We start from the raw sequence: 25253 nt of genomic DNA, 5'->3' as shown, positions 1-25253 counted from the left end.
AAGTTTTCTCTATTAGCTCTGCCCTCCTCTTTCCCCACAGTGTCAGAGGCAGCTCCCACTACTAGACCGCATACCCTGTTCCCATTGTTCCTGATTAGGAATCATTGGTTTTCTCCTTCAGGGAGTGCCAGCTGCTGGCTGGCTCTGCCATCTTCAACTGAGATCTGCAGCCACAGGTGTCTTCTGTAGGTGTTTTCTCACACCTCGTTTGATCTTCACTGGTTTCGGCAGCCCTTGACCATTTTTTTGGCAGCCTTTCTTTATAAGTTGTGATTGGCTTACAAATGTGTTCTAGTTTTGCTGAAGACAAAATTTGCATTCCTCTTTCTCTTTCTCCTTTATTTTGGGTGATTTTGGATATGAAAAGGAGTAACTATTCTGCTATTTTAGAACTGTCTAGTGTTGTAAATTTTTACATATTCTGGTATTTCCTTAAACATTAGCCAGAACTCTCTGGATAGGGTCAGCATGAGCTGAAGCTGGGGTCTGACAGTAGAAAGGAAAGAAAATGGGAGTTGAGAATAAAATTGGAGGGTTAAAAGAGCAGTGCATACTATTGCTGCCTGTGCTGTATGGCACTTTGGCTGGGATTGTGCCACTATTTGGGTGGGAGGTCATGGCCAGGCAGAGCGGGGCATGAAAAACATCTATCTCAGGGAAAGCCTAGGAGCTCTCAGACCAGGGAGGGGAGGACGCACACCTCTGCTCTGGACAGGTTGCAGGGCTCAGCTCTCCATCTCTCCCCACACCCGGGGCCCATCCAAACAGCCCAAGCACCCTGGATTCTGGCTAGTCTCTTAGTGATGGTGGCCAAGTCCTGAAAACCAGGATCTTGTCTCAGAGGAGGTTGCCCAGGGTCAATGCTGTTAACTATGTTTATATGCCTAAAGAAAGAGCTAGCCCATCCAAAGGGAAGGTGTATATGCAGGATGCCCAGAAGATAGAGCCAGAGAGGAAAACCTGCCCGCAGAATCTCAGGCTTGACTTTTGATATTGTCTCTTAGCTTCCCACACCACCTGGAGGGAGCATTTTATCCCCATTTAACAAATGAGGAAACTGGGGTCTTAGGTAAGAGACCTTCCTATGGACACACAGCTATGAGATGGTGAGAGGGATTTGCATATACTTCTCGCTGGCTCCAGAGTCTGGACATCAACTCTCTCATCCCCCTGCCTCCAACTCACCTTCCCATGGAGACCCCACCCCATCCTCAGATGGTTATCTTATGTCCATGTCCACGTCCCTGGGTGACCTTGGTGGATCTTTGCTCAGTGTCTGGCTTCTCAAGCCTGGCTGCACTTTAAATGCTGTTTAAGCTCCCCAGGGCAGCCAGGGATGGGAACCAATGGGCCACACCCTAAACATCTTTGACCCCCTGTCTTGGGCACTCTGTCCCCCCAACCTTGGCACAGGGCTTGTTTCTTGGGACCAAATGCATTGGGGTTCTCTATGTTCTGTGATCTTGAGCAAATCACAACTTCTCTGGGCTCAGTCCTTATTTCTAAAATAAAATTGCCTGTTCCTGCTCTAAGAGCCGAGCATGGACTCTGAAGCCAGATGGCCTCAGTGTGAATCTGGGCTCAGCCTCTTCTTAACCATGGGACGTTGGTTAATTACTTATCTCCTCTATGCTCTTTACTTTTCTCATCTATAAAATGGGAATAATAATGAATGTCTTAGAGGGAGGTCTTAAGGATTAAATGAGCTAATAAATATGAATCACTTAAAACAGTGTCTGGCATATGGCAAGTTCTAGATAAGTGCCAGATATCATTCGATTCATTAGTTATTATTATTAATGCATGCCCAGGGCCCAGCCAAGGCATGGGCATAAGTGGCTGTCGAGGCTGCTGTAATAACCCACGTCCTTTGCTTCCTTCCAGGAGCTTGGGCCCCTGCCCCAGCCCCGTAGAGGCTGTGGACGTGTACGGTCCGGAAGCCTGGTTTCCAGCCCCGTGGCCCATCCCTGGCTGCGGGGAGCGGAAGCTCGCACGAGGTAGCGGTGGCCCGCAGCGGCCCCGTCCCGGGAGCGAGCCATGGGCCAGAAGCTCTCGGGGAGCCTCAAGTCGGTGGATGTGCGAGAGCCGGCGCTGCGGCCGGCCAAGCGCGAGCTGCGGGGAGCGGAGCCGGGGCGGCCGGCGCGGCTGGACCAGCTGCTGGACATGCCGGCGGCGGGCCTGGCGGTGCAGCTGCGCCACGCGTGGAACCCCGAGGACCGCTCGCTCAACGTCTTCGTCAAGGATGACGATCGGCTCACCTTCCACCGGCACCCGGTGGCGCAGAGCACGGACGGCATCCGCGGCAAGGTGGGCCACGCCCGCGGCCTGCATGCCTGGCAGATCCACTGGCCGGCGCGGCAGCGGGGCACACACGCTGTAGTCGGCGTGGCCACGGCGCGGGCCCCGCTGCACTCGGTGGGCTACACGGCGCTGGTGGGCAGCGACGCCGAGTCGTGGGGCTGGGACCTGGGCCGCAGCCGCCTCTACCACGACGGCAAGAACCGACCCGGCGTGGCCTACCCCGCCTTCCTGGGGCCCGAGGAGGCCTTCGCGCTGCCCGACTCGCTGCTTGTGGTGCTGGACATGGACGAGGGCACACTCAGCTTCGTCGTGGACGGCCAGTACCTGGGCGTGGCCTTCCGTGGCCTCAAGGGCAAGAAGCTTTACCCGGTGGTGAGTGCCGTGTGGGGCCACTGTGAAGTCACCATGCGCTACATCAATGGCCTTGACCGTAAGTGCAGCCTGCTGAGGGGGGAAGGGGTGGGCAGGGGTGGGTCCGGAGGCTGCCTGTCCCAGGCAGAACTGCGGGGGGAGGCGGGGGAAAGCATCCTCCTGAGGCCCCATCCTCCATCAGCACTTGGGATAATCCTGCGATGTGAACTCGTGGTGAGGACGTGGACTCTGAGGCCAGGCTCCTGGGTTTGGACCTTGACTCTTTTTTGCTCGCTGGGTGATCTTGGCGTGTGCCTCAGTTTCCCTTTCTGCAAAAGGGGCTCAATGATAGTAATCTAGCTCCGGGTTGTTGTGAGAAATCAAATAAGATAATAATATATGTGAAGCACTTAGGACAGTGCTTAGAACTGGCGCCTAATAAGTGATTTGGGTGTTGATGCTAATTACGAATGTTTCAGTCTCTGTAAGGGTTGTGCAAAACGATGTCTCCTGTGTTCTTGGCTTCAAGTTCACAGTGGGAGGAGAGTGACAAGTAGAAGACACAGTCCCTGCACTTGAATCCCATGCACTCGAGTTACTGATAAATAATAAGTAGTGATAACTATCATTTATTGAACACCTACTGTATGCAGGGGCTGAACACTCAAATCTAGGTCTTCCTGCTGAACTCTCTGTTAAAGGCGGCATCTAGCTGATTATTGCCTCATGGGAATGAGAGCCACGAGTTGTGGAATCTTCTGATTTCTTTCACGAGGAGCCAGAAATCTAGATCTTGTGTGAACTATTCCAATTTTTAACGTAGGCAGCTGCTTAAGACACCGTGTGGACACACAAAACGCCCTCGCAGGTTGCACATAAGCCCACAGGCTGCTGTGTTTGACTGCTGACAACTCTAAGGCCTCCTCTCATTTAATATACACAACCATCCTGTGAGGCAGCTTAAAAATCCTAGTAATGAAAATAGTTATTGGTTTTAGGAGGGAGTCACTTAGGGAGGCAGGGTGGCCTCTGGACCACAGGTGCATGTGGCCACCTGTCCCGTGTTGAATCCCAGCCGAGTGGGGCCCGGAGTCAGTCACCTGTGAGCTTGCACACACCTCATCCAAACAGACCTCCTGCCACACCCCTGACGAAGCTCCCAGAGGTGGGCGCTTAAAGCCAGAATTCCAGCGTATTCATTTTAAATGAGAGATATAATTGCCCCCCTTCAGAGGAGAGAAACTGAAGAGCAGAGCTACGGAGAACCAGAACCTGGACCTCCCCAGGTCTGTCAGCCTCCGAAGCCCACTCTTTTCCCATGCTCCCGCCTTTAGCTGAGGGGCTGAGAGTGACACTCCAGAAAAGAGGTCAAGAACAAGATTTTACTCAAGTAAAAATTGACATTGACTCAGGTTAGCGTGGGTTGACCATTTTCAAGGGTGACAGACCACCAGAAAGTGGCTGGTGTGCTCCACTCTGTGGTATCATTGGCAACACTTTTGCTCATATTTCATTTCCATGGTTGTTAGACTCAGGTGGCCATTGAATGGCAAAGTGGCCTGTTTTCTCTGATTAACTGGTTACGTAAAGAGAGGTGAGTGTGTCCTGAATCGGGCTAGCTTAGTCGCCACAGTGCCTTGTGGAGAATGTTGAGAACCCTCAAAGACATGGCGACCAGGCAAACCCCAGTGCTTAGAAAACCAACAGCAACAACAAACGCTCTTTTTAAATGGAATTGGAAAATCTACTTGCCAGAACTGATCACTGGACTACAAGGATGGCCTTGGTGTACCAAGGCTCTGGGGTCTGACATGCCTCATTTCCCACTGCATCCCCAATGCTCAGTGGTTTTGTGTCTTTGGTGAGTCACTCTAATGCTTTAGGGCTCATTTTACTCATCTGTAAAATGGGACAGTATCAGGTCCCTTTCATAGCTGCTGTGAGATCTTGTGTGACGGCACCAATAATATGGTAGCTGGGATTAAAGGCTAGCACTGATACCCAGAGGAATTACCTGCGCCAACCATTGGGCCCCCAAGGTGGGCTTCCTCTTGGGTATTGATTCACACTTGGATTATTGTCTGTTGCTTGGTTTACTGGCACAAAACTAAGGTGCTAACAAGGTTGCAGCCAGTGGCTCCCCCACGAAGGATGGGATCAAGAGCATTCAAGCCATGGTGTTCTGCTTGGTGTGCTGTTGAGGGTAGAGGCTGGGTGGGAGAGGACAGTCGTGATCAGAGCATTTTGAGCTCTTGGATCCTTCAGGTGGCTGGAGATGCTTGGTGAGACTGAAACTTGGAACATTCTATCCTCCCTGTTGTCAGTGATTTTTTCAGGTTGGCTGAGGCTAGAAAGCCCATCCAGGAGGCAAGGGGAGGCAAGGCCAGGATGTCATATGATGCGAGCCTGTGGCATCTCCTGTTGGGTGACAGGATTGGCTTGAGTGCTATGGTGCTGGCCCCCTCTCCAGATAGGAGTGATGTTCTCTATCTTGGGCAGGGTGTGATTGCAGAAAGGGGGAGCTCAGCTTTTTTGAACAAGCCCTGACTACAGGGTGAGCCACCAAAGAACAGGCTGAGGGGAGTCTGACGGGCTGGTTGGGAAGGGACTGTGTGATGCCTGTAGCTAGTGACCTGGGCTGAAGTCCAGTGGATCCCTGGACACCGAGAAGGGTTTGGCCCTAGGGAGTCCCTGGGCAGGTAGGGTGACCCAAGGTGGAATTCTGTGCATGAAAAGAATTCTGAGCCAACACTGGTTGTGGACACGAAGGTGGGTCCCCAAATTCAGACCCAACAAGGGGGTTAGGGGACCAAATTTAGAGACAGGCTCTAGAGCAGAAAGGCAGCGCCGCTCTCTGGGGTTGCTTCCCCACAAGGCCATGGGGGGTAGAACAGATGGGATTAGAATTTGGTCCCAGGACTCACCAGGAGGCCCTGGACGATGATTACCTCCTCGCTCTGGACCTTAGTGTTCTCCTTTGTAAAACAGTCATGATAAAGCTCGCCAGCACAGAGCAGGCCCACAGCGACTGGTGCTCGCTGCTTTGACTAACTAGGTGAGCTGGGCCAGGTCCGGGGCTTCACCTATGGATAAAAACAAAAGTGGCCTCAATGAGAGGCTTCCCTTCTAATGTGTAGGAAGGAAGTTAATGGGCATGGTTTTCTCAATTTTTGATTTTTATGACTATGAAAGCAAGACTTAGAAAGAGCTAACTGCCTGTAACTCTGAAGTATGTGTTTGTGGAGGTTAATGGGCATGATTTTCTCCATTTTTGATTTTTATGACTATGAAAGCAAGACTTAGAAAGAGCTAACTGCCTGTAACTCTGACGTATGTGTTTGTGGAGGACAAGAGCTCCTGGAAGTGCATTTTCCTATTACAAATGTGCTCTTCGGCTACACCATGGAACGAAACAGCTCAGAATCTTGGGGGGTTTACAGTAAAGAGCTGCAGGACGCCCAGGGGCTCTGCCATCTGAGTGAGCTGGGAAGTGCAGAACCGAGGCCAGGCAAACAGGCCAGCTGGCTCCGGATGACTGGGTCCCGGGTCAGATAATAACAGCACCACACTAACGAACACTTCTCTGATACTTAGTCTGTGCTGGGCTAGATTCTAAGCACTTTACAAATGTTAATTCATTTAATCCTTGTAACAACTCTTTGAGCTAATACCTTTATTAGCATCTTCATTTTCCGATGAAGAAATTGAAGCCCAGAGAGCTTGAGTAATTTGCTCAAGGTCACACAGCTAATAACTGGATCAAACTGAGGCACACTGGCTTAGTGGGTCCCTTGTGGAGATGTTTATAGACCAGGCAGGAAGAGAAGGAATAGGAGAGGCTGCTCCACCGGGCTGGGTGGCCACTCAGCAAAGGACTGGACCCTTTCCTTCAGCGGTGAGTTTGGAGGAAGCCCTGAGATGCTGTTCCTCCCCCCGGTTTCACCTCCAGCCCTCAAAGCTCTTGGCTGAGCACAGCACTCCGCGGGGCGTTCTGAAAAGCTAGTTGAGTAAAGACAGTCCCAGCGGGGGCTGTGAATCAGGCATCCTTTGGTCGCTAACAGGAGAATGTCACTGAAAATGTCCCAACTGCTGTGAGGGTGGCCCGTGGGGTGGGCCAGGCCTTTGGAATCTGCTCCGGTCTGGTTTCCGGAATTGCCCCCCAGCCCCTGGCTCCTCCTTCCACATGCTGACGGCCAGGAGGGCTGACAGAAAGGCTTTGTCTCCTGTCTTGGAGTTCTTGTGGTAGTGAGTCGTACGCGAGTGACACAGGAAGAGGAGAGGGGACCCCGGACGGAGCAGCTTTGATTTGAGGGTCATAATAATTATACGTTTGGGGGAATCCACCCAAGTTCTGTGCCCTGGGCCAAGTGTTGTACTCATTTTCTTTTTTTTTCAGCCCACGCAATAAACCTTGAGGCAATGTAATTGTTATTAAACCCATCTTATAGACGAGGAAACTGACTCTTGGAGAGGTGAAGAGTTAGCCCAAGGCCGCACGGCTAGCCAGTGGCAGAGCTCCCCTGAAACCCAGGTCGTCGTGACCACTCCCGTGCCTCCTGCTACCTGGGCCGGCCCTCCCCGCCGATTCCAAGGAGCAGGTGTCCGAGCCCAGGGCTGACTCAGCGGGGGTTAGGGAGCGGGACCCCAGGATCTCAGGCCCAGTGGGCAGGGAAGCCTTCTCCACCTGCTTCGAGCCAGGGAAACTGTCGTTCCAGACGTCATTCCTAGATGGTTTAATTGATCTGCCAACAAGCATTTATTGGCGCATCAGCTCAGCAGAGGAGGCTGGCGTCCAGCCAAGGCTTCTGGTACTGCTGAAGGCCAGAGAGAGTTTTCTACCGGGATGGCTGCAAGCACACCGTCCCCTTGCCAGAGCTGTCTGCACTGCACCCACGACCTTCCTGCCCAGCTCCCCTGTGTCTCCTGGGTGGCACCATCCTCTGGACTCTGCTCCTCCTCCCTCCTGAGCCAGGTCCAGGCCTGGTCTCCCCTTTGCCCCGCACCCTATCATTCTGCCCTGACTCCGGCTCACCACAGCCCTCAGCCCAGGGCTCTGTCCCCTGCACCCCCAGTTCAAGGCTGAGTCCGCCTCCCATCCCCCCCCAATCCCCGCTTTGCCCCAGTCACTCACTTTTCCACATGTGTATGCCTTCTTTCCCCAGCTGGGTGTGCAGTTCCCCAGGGCACAGATGGTCAGCCAGGAGGCATGTGTGGGGAAGCGGGCAGACTGGGGACTTTAAAATACTTTTGAAAGGTAAATGATGCATGTGGCAACAAATTTCAACGCTACAAAAGCGTGCCTGGTGAAATACCTCCACCCCGAAGCTCCCCAGCCTCTCTTCCTGCTGGTAACCCCCATTATCACTTTCTCCTATGTCCTTCCAGAATTTTATGACAGAGAAGTTTCAGGCAAATGTGATCATACTGTGAACATTGCTCTGCATCTCATTTTCCCCCTTAATAGATCTTGGTGATCATTTCATATGATTAACGTAGAGCTGCCTCATTCCTTATTAACAGCTGCATGGGTTTCCATGGTATGGTTGTATCATAATTGGATCATCCAGACCCTTATTTTTGGACATTTAGGCAGTTTCCAGTCTTTGAGAATAAACTTTTGATCCTGATTTGAATTTTATTTCTGCCCCCTGCTGGCTAATTGACATCCTCAAGCCTTTGTTTTGCCATCTGTGCAGTGGGAATAATTATACGTACCTTGCGGAGTTGGTGAGTATTAAGATTGATGCAGAAACGCAGCGTGGTCCAGCATGTGGCTCACGTTAAGTGCGGGGTGGAGGGGAGCTGTTGATATCACACACTTAGCCTGCATTACTGATTGTGCTGTGCCCACTGCTGAGCTCGTCTTGGGCACCCGATGAATGCTTGTGAAAGATTTGGTTTCTGATTTAAAATACGGCACAGTCACATTAATTTGCAATTAAGACGGCTTCAGACTCATTGTTGGACTACGGTCATTTGAGATATATAATTCAGTCAGTCCTTACATGGGGTGTATGTCAGCACAGTGAGACCCCTGAACCCCTTACTTGCACAGAGCAGGTTCATAAGAGGTGTGTTTTGCTGTTTTGTTATTGCTGCTGCTGCTACTGCTGAGGGTGGCAGTTCTTTGAGGCGGGACTGCATCCTAGCCTCCTCAGCCACCCTCATAGCAGAGTACATAGTAGGTGCTCAATAAGTGCATGTTTTCTCCATCGCAGCGGGACTGGAGTCATAGTTGCCTGGAACGAAGTGAGGCTGGCTCTGAGCTGTCACCCCCTTGAAGCCTGACCCCGGAGTGATCCACTTCCACCCCTCATTGTGCACCGTGCACAGCACATCTGTCCCCACACCCGGGCCAAGCAGAGGCTGCATGATGGCCCAGCAATTCAATTCAGGATCTCAGCATTCAGAAACTGGCCCCTACCCTTTGTTTCCCACTAAAAAGGAACAGACTTGCAGCTGAAAAAAGGTTTCACTCAGACGCTGTGGCCCTGCTTTGAGGGTTTTTTCCCACATTTAACAGAGTCACGAGTAGGTTCAGTCCAGGAAGTCCTGCCTGCAGAAGGGAGCTTTGAAACGCAGGCCCGTTTGGGACAGGTGTCACCATGGGCCACCGCAGAGCTGCTGCCATCTTTCTCAGAGGGTCACAGCCTGGTGTCATGGGAAGAACTGCGGCTCAGGGGTCTCCCAGCCCCGGGCTCAGTCCCGACTTGGCTGCTAGTTAGCTGTGACCTTGAGCGAGTCACTTCACCCCTGAGCCGGTTTCCTCATCTGTAATAGTAATAGAAATTTACTTTGCCACGAGCCATCAGGATTGTGGGTCATATATAGAAAGTGACTAGGCTGGTGCCTGGCACATAGAAGGTACTGAAAAAGGTAGGTTTAAAAATTGCCGGTTGTAACTATTACAGCTCCCGTAGGTTGTTAAAGTTACTTAGTGTTATTAGATGTGGAAATAATTATTGTTATTAAATTTGGGTCCACATTGTGAACTCTGAGGGATTCCACACAAGGGAATACATTGGTTTGGGGAGGTTTTTGACTCTTTCCTCTTTAGGATACGTGAAGGAAATGCCACCTGAGGTTCAGAGGCCACTGTGAGTTTGTCACAAATGAGCTGGGAGTGCTCAGCCTTCCCTGTGAGCAGTTTTAAAGGCTTCCAGCTAAAGGTCTGGCTCAAGCACCCTGTAGCTCCCGGTGGTGGCTTGCCTGGTGAGCATGTGTTCAGCACGGATGTCCAAACAAGTGGTGTCCTCGCCAGCTGTGCCCACATGTGTGTTCAGCAGGGATGGGCTGGGAGGTGGTGGGCCTGAGGAACAGCATCTGCCTCTGAACAGATGGTTGCTAGGCCTGGCTGCAGGCTGGCCGCTACTGGACCTTGGAGGAAAGGGAGTGAGGAAGAGACGGCCGGTCTCCACCTTTCTGGGACTAGCAGGGGTTGAAGGCAGGCCCCAGGCTTTAGGGCTGGAACGTGCCATTCAGCAGCCTGTGCAAGACCCACATTTTACAGGTGGGCGCTGAATGGACTAGACAGCCGGGAGGACTTGCCCAAGGTCACCCGCTAATTAGCGGCAGAACCAGACTAAAGCCCAGGCCTCCAATCCCTCCTTGATAGTGCACCTTGCCAGAAACAAGAGAGTAAGAATTCAGTGCAGTTTATGAGTCCATATTGAAAAGCCCGACATAGGTGAAGGAGGACGTAGGAGTTCAGGAGGAGAATGATGGGTGAGGGTGGAAGGGCCTTTGGAGCTTGGGTGGAATTTAGAATAGGTGCTCCCCACTCCCACATCCACACATAGGAAGACCTTCCATGGCCTCTCAGTGCCTCCCATGTGTCAGATACCCCCCTCCTGCTCAGACCACAGAACTAGGGGGGTTCAGCGCTGTCAGGACCAGACATAACTGATCTCCCCATTTACTACCTGGATGACCTGGGCATAGGTTTCCTAACTTCTCCGTCCTATACAGTGGGTGTGATGCTGGGACTTCCCCATAGACTTGCTGTCGGCTGCGCACCTCAGACTTTCATGTGCCACTCACGTCAGCTGGGGATCTTGTTAAAAGCAGGTTCTGACTTATCAGGTCTGGGTAGGGCCCCAGACTGCGTTTCTGACCAGCTCCTGATGATGCTAATGATGCAGCCTGTTGAGGCATCAGGCAGTCTGTTTAGCCGAAGGGTTTCCCGAAGCTGGTGTTGGCACTGCCACTGCATGGAAACGCCCTTAAATACAGCACAGCCAGACCATTCGTTCTCACCCCTGCCGATGGGCGTCGGTGGGACTGGCGGGGGTGCCGCTGGGAGGGGGCATAGGGCAAGGCCTCCACGGCAGCTCGTCGCCCACTCCCCACCATCCCCCTGCCTAGCCCCACTCTGATCCTGCAGCCCAGCTGATCTGCCTGGGCCTGTGCCGACCTCTTTATTGTAAATGGCCTGCTTCCCGCCACCTCCCCCCCCACCCCGCCCCAGCAAGGCCCAGGGTGGCCTAGCCTGGCTCTGCCCTCCGCCCCTCCCACCTGGCTGATGGGAGGGCAAGTCCTGTCCCTCAGCAGCCCAGCTGTGCCTTCTACATCCCCTCCCTTTCCCATCCAGCCCCACTTCCCTCATGTTCTCATCTTTCCCAACCACCCCTGGACTCAGTTTATGGGACCCAAGTTCTCACATTTGTTGGCGAGGGGTACCCAAGTGAATCCATACTGTTATCCATGAATTTCCCGCGAGGGCGACTTCATTTGGGAAGGGATTACTGCAAATAGAAACAGCTCTGTGTGAAACAGTCATCGCGTGAGCACATAACAAGAGGCCAGGCGCTGCTCAGCACGGCGCGTGCGCCGTCTGATTTAAACTGCCGCAGCCCCATGCAAACGCCAGTGAGCGTTCTGTGCATGTTATCTCGTTCCATCCACGGATGACAATGCACTGCTCTCCCACTTCACTCGTGAGGAGACTGAGGCTGAGGGGGGATGAAGAGCCCGCTCATGGCAGGAGCTTGGCAGGCAACCATCCGGCAACCTTGAACCCACGCCTTTCACCTCCGTGCCGCTCGGGGTCACGTGAGTCTGCCGTGGCTCTGTGGGTGGTCCCAGGCCTCGGCTTTCCTGTGCTCCGCAGAAGGGCTTCCCGACGCTGGCGCCGGCAGCTCCCACTGCCACAGCCTGTGAACACCCTTAAATACCGCACAGCCGGATCATCCGTCCTCACCCCTGCCCGTGGGAGTGGGTGCTGCTGGGAAGGCAATGCACGGAGCAAAACACATTTGCGGGAGGGTGTTTAAACCGCTGGGAGAGCAGACAGCCTGCTGGGCTATGCCTGCGGCCAGGGAGCCGGCTGATTCTCCCCGTCTCCTCACTTGGTTAAGGCCAGGGGGCGGTTAGCATGAGTTATGGCCTAACCCAGACACTAATAAGGCTGCTTGTCTGAGGCCTTCCATAATTCAAGTTAAGGCTGTGCCGTTTAATGGCCCTTCTTCATCAGATCTTCCAGGACTTGGTGCCTCCTTAATGATTTATTTGCTTGGGATGAAATTAAGCCGAGACAGCATGAGCTTGGAAAACACTGCCGAGCCGGTTCTCCCCAGTTCTTCATCCCCCGCAGCAGCTGCTTTCTATAAATAGAGCTGCGAGCCCCGCTTCGTGACCTGCCTGCTGGGAACCCCAACGGGTACAGGCTCCCCCATCCTGGGGCCCTGGGGCACCACTTGACGAGGCACCTGAGGCCCCCATCTCTCACACCTCCAAGGCCCATGACCTCACCAGGGAGCACTGAGGGCCAGAGCTGCCAGCAGAGACATGGTCGTCTGGCTTTGGAGTCATTTAAGTAGAAGCGTTGACCCATTTGGATCCATTTGAGTCAATCCATTTGGAGCCGCAGCGGCATTCCAGATCTTGTCCCATTTGTTGAGGTTTCTCCCTCAAAATGCATCCACGATGGTGTCCCAGGGTGAGGGCAGTTTTGCCCTAGTGTTTACTGAGGTGGACAGCTCTCTGCTTGTTGTCTGGGCCCTGCTGGGGGTGCCATGTGGGATCCCGGTCTTCTCCCTGAGGGTGGCTACCTCTGGGGTGAGGGGCCAGAGTCACAGCCCAGGGCCACTCACAAAGCTCACCCAGGGGCTAAGCATCGAGAAGAGGGGAGGGACGTTTAGTTGAGGCTCCCTTGGAAATCCAGACCCCAGGAGATCCAATTTGCCTGAGGGAAGGGGTGAGCGTAAGGTTGCATGTGTAGTGGGTGGGTCCAGGAATGGGATGCTCTCAGGCACCCCACTACTGCCTCCACTGCACGTCTGCCCCAGACCCCCTCCCATCCACCTGTGCCCCACCTCTCCTATGTCATCTCTGTTCCCTCATAATTTGGGTATCCCTTGGGGTTAGCTCACCAGGGCCCTGACCCCTCCTTGATCCCTGACCGCTTCTGCCTTGCTGTTAGCTGGCATGTTGTTTTCCCAGGTCTTGGTTTAAAGTCCTGAGCGTCTCTGATGGGTCAGCGCTTCTCAGGTGCAGACAGAGTTTCCCACCTGCCCTCTGATTGGTGCCTCTGGGTCGGGTCCCACCTGCTGGTTCCCTTAGTTGTGGGGAATCCTGGAGCTGGTCACTTGGCACACTTGCCTGGACCTCAGCGACCCTCAGGGAGAGTGGGAGAAACACAGATTCTGGCTGTCTCTGAATCCATGGGCCCTGGATTCAGAGTGTGTGTGTGTGTATTATAAGCTTCCCAGTTGATGATGCCATCAACCCAGCACTGGCTGGAAGTCAGCTCCTTGAGATGCCTGGCTGGAAGGAGGCTGCTGGGGTGAGTAGGGGTGCAGGGTCATGTAGTGAGGGGTTGCTGGTGGCTAAGCAGAGATGTCCCAGGTTTACAAGTACTAGTTGTCGAGAGGTGCTTGGAAAAGGTGGGGGGGACAGGTCCTTGAAGGAGCACTGTACTAGGAGCCAGGAAACGTGGCTGGGCCCCTCCAGCTTGGCAACTGGCTGTGTGACCTTGGGCGAATCACCTCGCCTCTCTGTGCCTCTGTTTCTCCATCACAGGAAGGAAGGGATTAGACAAGATGGCCTGGAAGAGTCCATTATTCATTGGTATCTAATATCCAGAGGCTGTCTGCACGTCTGATTTTTTGGATGACAAACTTTATACAGCTGTGCTGTGGAATACAGTAGCCACTAGCCACGTGTGGCTATTTACATTTAAGTTTAATGCAAATAAAGTTAAAAATCCAGCTTTTCAGTTGCGGTAGCCACATTCAAGTACTCCGTAGCCACGTGTGGCTGGTGGCTACCATATCGGACAGTGCAGATGTAGAACATTTCCATCATTGCCCGAAACTCTAGTGGACAGTGCTGCTTCAGAGCCACTGGGAGGACTGGGGAGCCTCACGGAGAGGGCGTCAGCCACTGTTTCCGTCATGGGGCTCTTTCCATCTGGGGCTGCAAGGAGGTTCAGCTGTCCCATGAGTTAGTTATTCTAGGGCCCAGCTCAAGGATGGTGGGTCAGGAAGAAGATTCAGCACAGACGCCTGTGCAAGGAGAGTTGGGCAGCACACTACCAGGAATACTTGGAGAACGTTGAAGGTCCTGGGTGGGGAGAGCCAGGAGGGGGGCAACACAGGAGGTATGCCAGGAATGCGAGGAGGAGGGCCTGGGGGACAGCAGCGGTCAGGAGCCCTGGTGGGGGGGAGGGGCAGCTGCACCAGAGAAGCAAGAGCCCAGGTACACCCAGCCGCAGGTTGGGGAAGCAGCAGAACCCCCTCGCTGGTCTGTGTCCTTGGGAGCATCCCTGAGCCCGCGGAGCCTCCACCTCCTCGTGGGTGAAAGGGGAGGGATGAGAAAGAGGCTTGTTACAGAGATGAAATAAAACCAGACCCTTGAGAGCCCTTCGTAAATGGTGGCCCAGATCGCGGTAGAGACTGCTTCACAAGGTACGGTTGAGTGTTCGTTTTGACTTGTGATCGTAGCTGCCCTCAGTGGTGATTTTAAGGTTCTGGGGTGTCTGTCCTGTCTGTCCATCTGGGCAGTAGGCTCTTTGGAGAAGGGGTGGGTGTGTTCTTCCCATGTCCCTGCAGCCCTGAGCACGCAGGCGGCTTCCGTCCATTCTGTCCCACTGCAGCTGAACAGAACGGCACTGGTGGCCACCATGCGGGGGCCGCTGGCTCTTCCTCCTTCCTCCTGACCTGGTGGCCCTTCGCCGGCGCATACTCATGCCCTGGGAGTTGTCCAACACTTTCCTTGTCCCTGACACATGTGTGTGTCTGCCTGGGTCTGGTTGTCATTTTCTGACCCCAGCCCCGCCGTGTATAAACAAACCAAGGGCAGAGGTCAAAGGCCAGGGCGGGGCTTTGCTGGCATCTCACAAGGGGTGCACTTGGCAGGAAGTAGCCTGGTGTCTAGTTTCATGATGAAATGGGCTTTCATCTGCATTCCTCGCTGGGAGGTGACTTGACTGGCTGACTGTGGATGATGGATTGCCTGCTGCACCCCAGCTCTGGATGGGTTCATGGCTCAGGTCTGGCTCTGGCTTTTCATGAAGTCCCTACCAGGACATGCAGAACATAGAAAGGGGAGTTGAACCCCACCAGAGCCACCTGTCCCGCCATATGGTTGGTGGGCTTCCCCACAGAAGTGGCTGTGAAGATAAGTCAAAGGAACCGTTTGCTAAACACTTCCCTGCCCCAAACTAAGTGCTTTATATATATGCAATTCCATTAAATCCTTTTTGGTGAGTCATGTTAACATCCCCATTTCATGGATAGGGAAACTGAGGCTGTGAGAGGCAAAATGGTCACAGGGTCAGAACTGGAATGTGGACCCTAGTCTCTCTGATTCCCAGGTTCAAATGTCCTGAAAGTCTCCTTCTTGCCTCTGGTATCTTCCATCTGATCACACTGAGGTTTTTCAACACCTGAAATGCTCCCTGCTCTCATTGTTTAGCCTCAGCGTGATGATCTGAACTTCTCTAGGTGTGGGCTTAGGGCCAGGTTTTGCAGAGCTGTGTGACCTGGGCCAGCCACAGAACCCCTCTGAACCCCAGGTGCCCTCACTAGACAGTGGGTGCACCTCACATATCCAAGAAACTGGAGTGGTGGGGTGCCAGGTACATGGAGGGGCCCAGGGGGACTGTGCTCCGTGGTTTCTGAGGAGACAGTCACTGCTGTCCCCATGCTACCCACCCTCACCACCCCCGGTAGGACCCTGGTGGTGCCTCTCTTGATCCCAGGACGTGTCCAGCAGAGGACATGGGAAAGGCATCAGCCCCACATGGACCCCATGTTCTCAGCCTTCTGAGAGCACAGCTGACTCTGCCCTGGGAAGTGAGGGCTCTTAGTTGCACCCCTTTCTCGGGGCAGACCCAAGGAGATGGACCTTGTATGTGGCCTCCCTCACCAGAGCTGGCTTCTTAGCACCTCTGTCACAAGAGTGGGCCCCCAGTGCTCAGGCCAGCTTTCACATCTCACCAGGCAGATTTCACCTCTGCTTTTGCCTGTGTTGTGCCTCCTGCCTGGATGCCGTCTTCTCCATCTCCATCTGCCCAGAGCTTTCCTTTCTCAAGGCTCAGAGAGATGCCAACTTCGTTTGTAAAGCGCTCCCTAATGACCTCAGTCCATACTGACAGCTCTGCTCTGTGCTGCTGGAGCGCACTTGGGTGGATGGAGGGTGTGCGGGGCTTTACAACTCAGAAAAGTTGAAGGCACGACCACATTCTTAGTGACCAGCCCTCCGACGCCTCTCTCCGTGGCTCCTCTTCCTTAGACTCTGGCCCCCCTGCTTACCTCTCCTCCTCTGAACTCCGGAATCCTCTGGGGTCCCTGCAGAGTAGAGGGAAAGGCTCTGAAGTCAGGCAGAAAGCCCGGGTTTGAATCCTAGCTCCGCCATTCCGGGCTGCGGCCTCTCTGTGCTTCCCTTTTGGTGTCATCACCTGCAAAGGGCGGCTAACGATGGCCGTGCTGGAGGGTGGCAGAGGGAGGGCAGGGAACCTGTCAGCTTGGCAAGCCCAGCTCAGCGCTGGAGGGGGGCTGCCCTGGTTTGCGCTCAGGTGGATTCCCTTCCTCTCCCAGATAGGAACAGCCTGAGATACAGCCCTGAGTAGACAGTGGGCACACAATAAAGACTTCTTGGCTCTTCCAATACTTTCTTTTGCGATGTTTCTCTGTTAAAAGCACCCTGAGGTGCTCGAGGCTGAGAGCAGAAGCACGGTGCTCGCTCAGCCTCTGAGGGGGCCCCTGCCTGGCCCTTCCCTCCTCCTCCCCACACACCCCTGCCCTGGCCTCCCTGTGCCCTCCCTCCATGCCGCCCGGGCGGCTGCACCGGCCTATAAATCAAACCTGTCCCTGGAGACCTCTGACCCAAACCAGATGGCTGTACAACGCCAGCACAGAGTAGGCTCAGCTTCCATCAATGCCTGACCCCTCCCCTGCCTGACCTGGGGCCTTGGAGATTCTTTAGGCAGCTGCCCTGTCAATCACTACCAATTGGTGATCCAGGCCTGGCAGCAGCTGGGGGCCATGACCTCACAGAGACGCTTAAGAGACTGTCTTGGAGACATTCCATTAAGCCGTATATAAAGATCTCTTGAGGGTTTGTGGTGTCTACTTTCTGTGCTACAGGCAGTAGCCTGGCCCAATAGCCTGAGCTGGTATGCTCTGTGCCACTCTCTGCCTCCTCCTCCAAGAAGTCTTCCCTGGCTAGAGCCACTGCTGGAGCTTCTGTAGCAGAGCCTGTCTGACCCTCCAGGCACTCATTCAGACACTGTTCATTCTGTCTACGGCCTTTCACTGTGCTTCCTTGCCTGGGCCCATGGGGATGCTTGGACATTGCCTTGCTACCAGGAGCCCCCCGAGACAGCTATAGATAATTACAGGACAGGGTGAGCAGGGGACCCAGAGCACCATAAGAACTCAGAAGGTGGATGCACTATAGCCTGGGAATCCAGGACAGCTTCTCTAGGAGGAGCACTTGAGCTGTCTTGAAGGATGAGTTGGAGTTTGCCAACTAGAGGAGGGGGAGAGTGTATTTCAGACAGAAGAATGGCATGCGACAGGTACTGGCTCGGGGTGCAAAGCAGCTTGATAGATTCAGGGGCCTGCAAATTGGAGAGCATGCCAGAAGTACACCTGGAGGATGATTGGGGGTTAGAGGTATATCAGTATGAATTAGGTTTGATTGTGTGCAACCCCAAATCCCTAATAATAGGCTTAAACACGAGTAGAGGTTCATTTCTCTCTCACTTAAGACAAGTCTGGAAACAGGCAATCCAAGGATATTGTGGGGCTCCAGGGGGTGATCAGTGCCTCAGGCTCCACCTGCCTGCTGCTCTAGCTTCCCGGCTTGTGATTTTCGTTCTCTAAGTTACCTCATGGTCTCAAATGGCTGCCAGACCTCCAGCCTTGGCACCTACATTCCAGGAAGTAGGATGGAGAAAAAGCTGGAGGGCACACTGTCTCTCTTTAAAAGGATGTCTCAGAAATACCCTACTATGCTTCTGCTTATAGCTCAGTGGTTAAAACATCACATACCACTCTTAGCTGCAAGGAAGCTGAGAAATGTAGTTCTGACCAATAGGTGCTAACTAGAACATTGTTCTGCAAAGGATCCAGAGGCCCTGCCTTGCCTCTGTGGGAAAGAGCACTGCTCGATTAATGATGTCTGCCTTCATTGCGGGCATGGAGCCAACAAGATGCAGCCCAGTGTTTGTCTTGCTGGTCTGCCGCCAGAAGCTCCTCTCCCCAGGGATTCCCAAGGTGTTTGGTGCAATTCCTGCAAACAGAGCCAGCCACATGGCCAGCCACTCTCCAAAGCCCCAGAGCTGAGCAGAATTCTGGGTGAAGGGTTTCTTGGTGCTTTGCAGTCTGGTTTTGTGTCTGATCTACAGCGTTCTTAAGGCCTCCATTGCGCTTCAGCAAGCCTAGAGTCTGCAGAATGGGCCGTGCCGTTAGAGCATGACTTGGAGGACAAGAAAGGAATACGGTGTCACTAAGGTAACTGCAGCCTCATCCCCCAGTGAGAGCTTTTCCAGAAGGTAATAATAGAGAAAGAATTTGAGGAAAGTTCTGAGCCGTTTTATTTCACAGCTGGAAATGCATTGTCTCCTGGTTTAATTTCACACCTGCTGTGTGTCAGAGCCCCAGTTTCCTTAGCTGTGAAATGGGGTTAATACTACCTGTCTTCAGGGGTTGCTGGAAGGATCACATGTAACAAAGGAAGGCAAAGCAGGGAAGAGACACAGAGGGTAGCAGTTAGGAGCACAGGCTCTGGCCTCCAACTGCCTGGGTTCCAATTCTGGCCTTGCTGCTGGTATATGTTACTTAACCTTGTGTAACCTTGTGTATGATAACTTAACCTCTCAGTTCCTTTGTCTCCTTATCTGTGAAATGGCGATGATGACAATAATAGTACCTACCTTGAAGGGCTGTTGTAAGGCCCATACGTGTCATAATATACACATAAAGGGCTTACACATCCGGCACACGGTATGTGCGTGGAAGAGGTAACGGCTCTGAAGAGCACAGTCTTTGTGACCAGGCAGGTGTGGGCTAGGATTCTGGGTAAATTACTCCTCTGGGTCTTAGTTTCCTCATTTGTGAAACAAGGCTAATAGGACCTGCCTTGTAGAGTGAGGATTAGTGACAGAATAGCTGTAAAGTGACACATAGGACACACTCAACAAGTCAGCACTATGGTGACAATTATAATAATGAGACCGTGTCCCAGGCTCTGTTATCAGCATCTTTTCCTCCTAAGAACACTAGACAGCTAGGTTGCTAGTGACATTTCTCCTGGGGAAAGTGAGGCCTAGGGACTTGCCCAGGGTCACACAGCTGGTGAAAAATGAAGCTGAGCTTTGACCTCCCGGGTCAGCTGACCCGCAGCCCGTGCTGTCTTACGTGGCAACGTTGGTCCTGAAGAGGAGCAGGCCTTGGGTTTAAGGGGGGGAAGGGCTGGGCGTGGAGGTTGCCCAGAGCTTCAGGGACAGCTGCCCCAGAGGTGCCATGTGACACAGGGGACCAGGGCTTCTGAGCCCTTGTAGTCAAATGCGCCTGCAGGACCCTGACCCTTGCTCGGAGCACGAGCTCTCTGGGCCCGTCTCGAAGAAGGGCTGTCCTCGTGGGACTCCCGTGGCAGGCAGTGTGGACGGCGGTGGGGCAGCAGGCGTGCGGCTCGCTCCCTCAGAGTTGAGATCCGCAGGTAGACAGTGGGAGGCGAGGGAGGGGCTGGAGGAGCATGTGAAAGCCAGGTGTCCAGAGGATTCTGCTTTAGCGGGGTAGGGGGGAGTATTGTGGACGGGGGGCAGACAGGATGCCAGCAGATGGTGGAGGGAGGTAGGCCACGTAGGGAGGTGGGCCCAGGGGAGGAACCCAGCAGGAGGCGAAAAGTCCCGGGTGTGCTCTCGGGGCCCCCAGTTTTGGGGTCCCAACAGTGTCAGGCACCGTGGCAGCTGCTTCACATCCATGTCCTTGTTTGATCCCCAAATTGTCCTGGGGAGCAGGTGTCACGTACCCATTTTCCAGGTAAGGAAGCAGAGGCTCCAGAGGCGAAGGGGTTTGCCTGGGGTGGCCGGGGGCAGCAGAGCTGGACCTGGGCCCAGAGCCGAGTGCCAAGCACACCTGCCGAGGCTGGGGGGGGGCGCGGCAGGGGGGGACGGGGGGGAGGGGGGGAGGAGAGGGATGGTGAGTGTCCCCAGCCACCTCCTTGAGGAGTCCCTGCCTTGTCTGTGGCAGGGACCCGGGTGCTGGGATACTTCTGCGCTTACAACCTTAAAGGATAGACTTTTCTTTAGGGAGCCAAAGTTCGGTCGTGCTCAGTGAGCAGGAAAATGGAAGTGACCCCAGGGCAGAGATTTAAGGCCCTGTTGGCCCCTTGGGCAGCACCGTGTTTAATAGCTGGGACGGAGGCGGCGGTGTCAGTGATAAATCCGCTCTGTGCCGTAGGGTGGGGGGCCGCCCTCCCCTCTGAGTTCCATCTGGACCTCAAACTCACTCCCAAGCCTGGCTTGGAAGTGGGCCGGCGGCCGGCCATCCCCCTGCCCTGGACAGCTGAGCTGCTAGCACCAGCTCCAAGGGGAGGCGTCCCCCGTGCTACATGGGGACACACAAAGAGGGCACAAAGTTACAGGGACCGCATTGACACACACTATAAAAAATAATGCTGGAAGGCTGTGCTCCAAGCAGGTTATCTAGGTGGCGGGAGAAGGGGTGAATTTCCTGCTTCTTTGTGCTTAATGTCCTTTCCAAATCAACACTTACAAAAGGATAGAACTGTGGAAAGTCTAACACTTTCTCACCGTCCCCATTTCCTATTTGATTCCTGGGGTGATCACCCCCCATCCCTTCCACCCCACAGTGGCGGGCAGTCCCAGGCCTGGTACTTCCTGCAGGGCAGCATCCATCCGCTGTGCTCTCCCCTGAGCTGCAGGTGGCCACGCAGCTGGGTACAGGTACAACCTTGAGGGCTCCCCTCAACCACTGGGAGCACAGGGGTCAGTGGATAAGTGTCCCTGGCTCCCCAGCCTCCAGTGGGGCAGCTCTGAGGCGCATTCTACACAGCTGCTCAGAGGGTCCGAGCACGAGCCCCCGGCTATGTCCACTCATTAACACACCCTCTCTAGTCTTCCTCCCTTTCCTGTTTCACTCTCCCCTCTCCCTCATTTTTATTTCCTGAGATTGCCTCCCCCCAAAACTACCGGCACCCAAAGCCTCGTCTCAGGGGAACCCCAACTAAGACAGGCCCACTCTGACCACTTTCTTGTAGAGCATCTCAGATGTGTTCTGGGCATACACAAGTGCATCTGTATCCGTATCCAAATACTGATTTCCAGATTCCTGTCTTGTTCTCTTTATGCTTATTCCATCTACTCAATAAATTTACTGAATAAACTAAAAAAAAAAAAAAAAAATCCACAAATGGGACCATTCTGCAACGTGCTTCCTTTGTGACTGGATGAGACACTCAGGAGGATTTCAGGTGCCAGTCGGTGCACCTAGGAGCCCTTCCTGGCAAACTCGATCTTGTTTATGGGGGCACCCACATCCCCCAAGAGTGGGACCAACCCCAGCTAGAGGTTACTGGTCCTCAAGGAAAGGGAGTGTGGGACAAATCCTCCTCTTCGTCCAGCTGGTCAGTATGCACTGTCCAGATACTGGCTGAGCCTTCTCTACCTCCCCCATCAGGCCAGACCTGGGCAGCTGCAAAGATGGGCTGATATGGTCCAGTCCGTATGTCCAGCAAGAGTAGAACAGTCTCGTAGGAGCCCCAGGTTCCCACAGTCCTCAGACAGGGACAGAGGGCACACAGGGGACGCAGATATCCAATCAGGGAGGGCTCTGCAGAGGAAGGGACTTCTGCCAGGTTGGGTAGAGCCTGAAGGAGCAAGGCAGGCCATGGGGGCTGCTGGAGCGAAGGTGTGGAGGTGTGAAAGATGGGGTGGGGGGAGGGAGGGAGAGTAAGACGGTGAGCACATGGGGTGTTTCTAACAACTGACCCTGTCATTTTCCTCGACTGCAATGACTTCTTTACGCAGACTTTCACAAGCAGGTCTGTGTGTGCCAGCGGCCTCAGGGTCAGGAACCAGATGAGATGATGAATGCACTTGGACAGAAGCCCTTACCTTATTCTGTAGGGAATTTGCCAAAAGCCAGTTGTCTTTGAAAAACCAATTTTCAGGGATTTCACGGAAATCTTTTCAGAATTTGTGGATGTTGACAGCTCTGCCACTAATCAGCTGGGTGACCTGGGGAAAGTCACTTTAGAGCCTGCTTTGGAACTGCGCTTTTTGTTTCTTCAAAGCAGCAAGTGAGATGTAGGTATATCTACTGTGGGAGGGACGGGGGCATTCATGAACACCAGTCTTGGGTGATGCTGGCCACCCACCCCTTTTTTCTGCTCCTGCTGCCCTTCTAGACTGTTTATAAATTGAGGGGAGTACTAAGCAGAACACTTTCTCTCTCTCTCTTTCTCTCTCTCTCTCCCTCCCCCTCCACTGCCTCCCAGATTGGGAATATACATACGGTCAGCCCAGAATTTAGACCCCAGTTCTACTACCATGGGACCCTGGGCAAGTAATTTTTTAAAAATTCATTCTGCACATATTAATTGAGCACCTCCTACTATCCCATGCACTGGGGTTACAGAACTGCAGGGACAAAACAGACAAAAATCCCTGTCTTTATGAAGCGTATATTTTAGTAGGTGGAGATAGACAATCAGCCAATAAGTGAATCGTAAACTGTTAGCTGGTGATATGTGCTATGGAGAAAAATAAAGCAGGGACGGGGCTAGAGTGTGTTGGGGGAAGTTGGAGTTTGCGATTTTTAAATAAGGTGGCTGAGGAAGGCCTTGTTGAGAAAGTGACATTTGAGCAAAGAACTTGAAAGGGGAGCAGAAATGAGCCATGTGGCTGTATCTGGGAAGAGCTCTCCAGGCAGAAGTAACAGCAGGTGCAAAGGCCCCGAGTCATATGGTCACATGTGCTGGAACTGAAAGGTGACGGGAAGAGGCACAGGGGGTGAGGCCAGAGAGGAACCAGGCGGTGGGGGGAGGCAGACCAAGTATGACCTTCAGTTTTCTCTCTGAACGAGATGGGGAGTCACTACAGAGTTTGGGGAAGAGGAGTGACCTGATTTGCCTTAGGTTTCAACCATCACTTTAATTGCAGTCTTGGGAATAAATTTTTTGTGGGGGTGAGGGTAAAAGCAGGGAGGCCAGTTAGGAGGCTGTTTCAATACAAATGAGAGATGCTAGTGGCTTGGATCAGGATGGTAATGGTGGTGATGAAAGGTAGCTGATGCTGGATGTATTCTGAAAGTGGGACCAACACTTTCTCTTTTCGAGAGAAAGAGAAAAGTCAAAGAGTCAAGGATGATCCCCAGGCTTGGGGCCCAGGCAACTAGAAGGATGAAGGTGCCTTTATCCAAGATGGGCAAGACTGCAGGTTGGGGGTGGTCGTCAGGAGCTGGACTTGGGACATGTAAGGGTTGAGATGCCCATCGGGCATCCAAGAAGAGGTGCAGTTGGATATGGAGTGCAGGGGAGAGGTCCAGCATATAGATGGCTTTTGTAACCATGACACAGTGTGAAATCCCTGGGGAAATGGATGTAGCTACTAAAGAGAAGAGGTATCAGGACCAAGCCCTGGGGCACCGTAATGCTTAGAAACCACGCCTCAATTTCTCCTTCTGTAAAACAGGGATGAAAACCATAACTACCTCCTAGGGGCTGTTGTGGAGATTATGTGAGATGGTGCATGTCAAGTCTCTAATAATAAATGGCATAGAGTAAGAGTACCATAAACAAGCGTTGTTATTAATGATAGAAATTATTGTCTCAGCAAGCATAATGCCTCTTATAGGTGCTTTTCAACTTTTAAATCCACTTTCAATGGTTTTTGACCCTCCAAAGTGTCCTGAGCAATAAGACAGGACATACTTAGCCCCATCTGGCAAGCGAGAAGCCTGGGGTTCAGAGAGTTTTAAGGGAGGTGCTCAGCTCTCCCCTGCATGTTAGTGACAGAGCCAGGGCTCGAGTGCAGACCCCAGTCTCCTGCTTCTCTGATCTTTCTGCCACAGCCTGTTAATGCTGACAAACAACTTAATTAAGCAGAGCAGGTGCTGCTTGCCCTCGAGAATGTGGACGCCAGCTCTGCTTGGGACAAGCTCCCATGGCAGTGCCCACCGCAGGTAGTGCCAGGGGCCCAGGTTCATGCTGAAAGGCCAGGGGACACAGGCTGAAACCTACAGCGATAGTGACAGGGCAGGACAACCTCCTTTTGTTGGAGAACTTCCTTTTTAAAAGCAGCTGCCGAGGTAGGGCTCATTCACATCCTAGCTAGTTCAGCAAAACTGGCATTCACTGGAGCCGGCCCACCCAGCTGCTGCTTGTCTCAGTGGTCAGTGTGTCGTCCGACCCAGCAGGAAACAAACTTTGCAAGAAGCCATGAACCCAGAGTTAGCAGTGTGGGGTCGAGGAGCCTGGGGTGGCTTTGAGTCAAGCTGAGCTGGGTTCACATCTCAGCTTCCTTTGTCCCCAGCTGGGAGCCCTGGTGCAGGGTATTTCACCTCTTTGAGCTTCAGCTTCTTTTTCTGCAAGGTGGGGCAGGGGGCTTGATTCTTAGCACCATTCATGAACTGGAAGTAAAGTATGTGGTGCAAAACAGGACTGGATGACTAATAGATGACGTCATTATGGGCAAACAAAAGGAAGACTTCCAGGGTGAAGTCAACCTGTGCCCAACCAAGCCCTGCGCCCTCACTAACCACATCTTCCGTTCTCGACCATCACGGAGGGGTGATTAGGACATACTGCCCTGAAGGCCTTCATCACCGTTACAGTTAGCACCTCTGCGGGCCCCTGTGCACCAGGAGTGAGGCTTGAGGCTGGGATGCAGCAAGACTCTGCTGGAGCAGCCCAGGCAGCTGCTGGCTTTGCCATGCATTGCCCATGAGTTGGTCCTCTGGAGGAATGGCTGGCAAGGGGGCTCAGTCCCCTGCTGTGGGGTTCGCAGCATCTCCAGTGGCCTCCCAAGCTTGCTGACTGCTTGGGGTGATTGTTCAGCCCTCAGCTCCCTGGAACAGGAAGACCAGGGAGGAAAACAGGCTGGGTGAGCAGCCCGGCGCTGACCCAAGGCA

At 53.4% G+C, this 25253-nt stretch overlaps 1 protein-coding gene across 1 annotated transcript in view; it reads left to right on the top strand.

The window, feature by feature from the left end:
- Window positions 1–25253, top strand: part of SPSB4 (splA/ryanodine receptor domain and SOCS box containing 4) — a 97219-nt gene that overhangs the window by 32667 nt on the left and 39299 nt on the right. The window contains exon 2 of the mRNA XM_061193624.1: window positions 1885–2731. Coding sequence (XP_061049607.1) covers window positions 2038–2731 — 694 coding nt within the window. The 5' untranslated portion in view covers window positions 1885–2037. The remainder of the gene's footprint in view (window positions 1–1884; window positions 2732–25253) is intronic.

This window comes from Eubalaena glacialis, chromosome 6 (genome assembly GCF_028564815.1).
Source record: "Eubalaena glacialis isolate mEubGla1 chromosome 6, mEubGla1.1.hap2.+ XY, whole genome shotgun sequence".
In the NCBI taxonomy this organism is placed as follows: domain Eukaryota; kingdom Metazoa; phylum Chordata; class Mammalia; order Artiodactyla; family Balaenidae; genus Eubalaena; species Eubalaena glacialis.
This window is presented reverse-complemented; position numbering and strand designations above follow the sequence as displayed.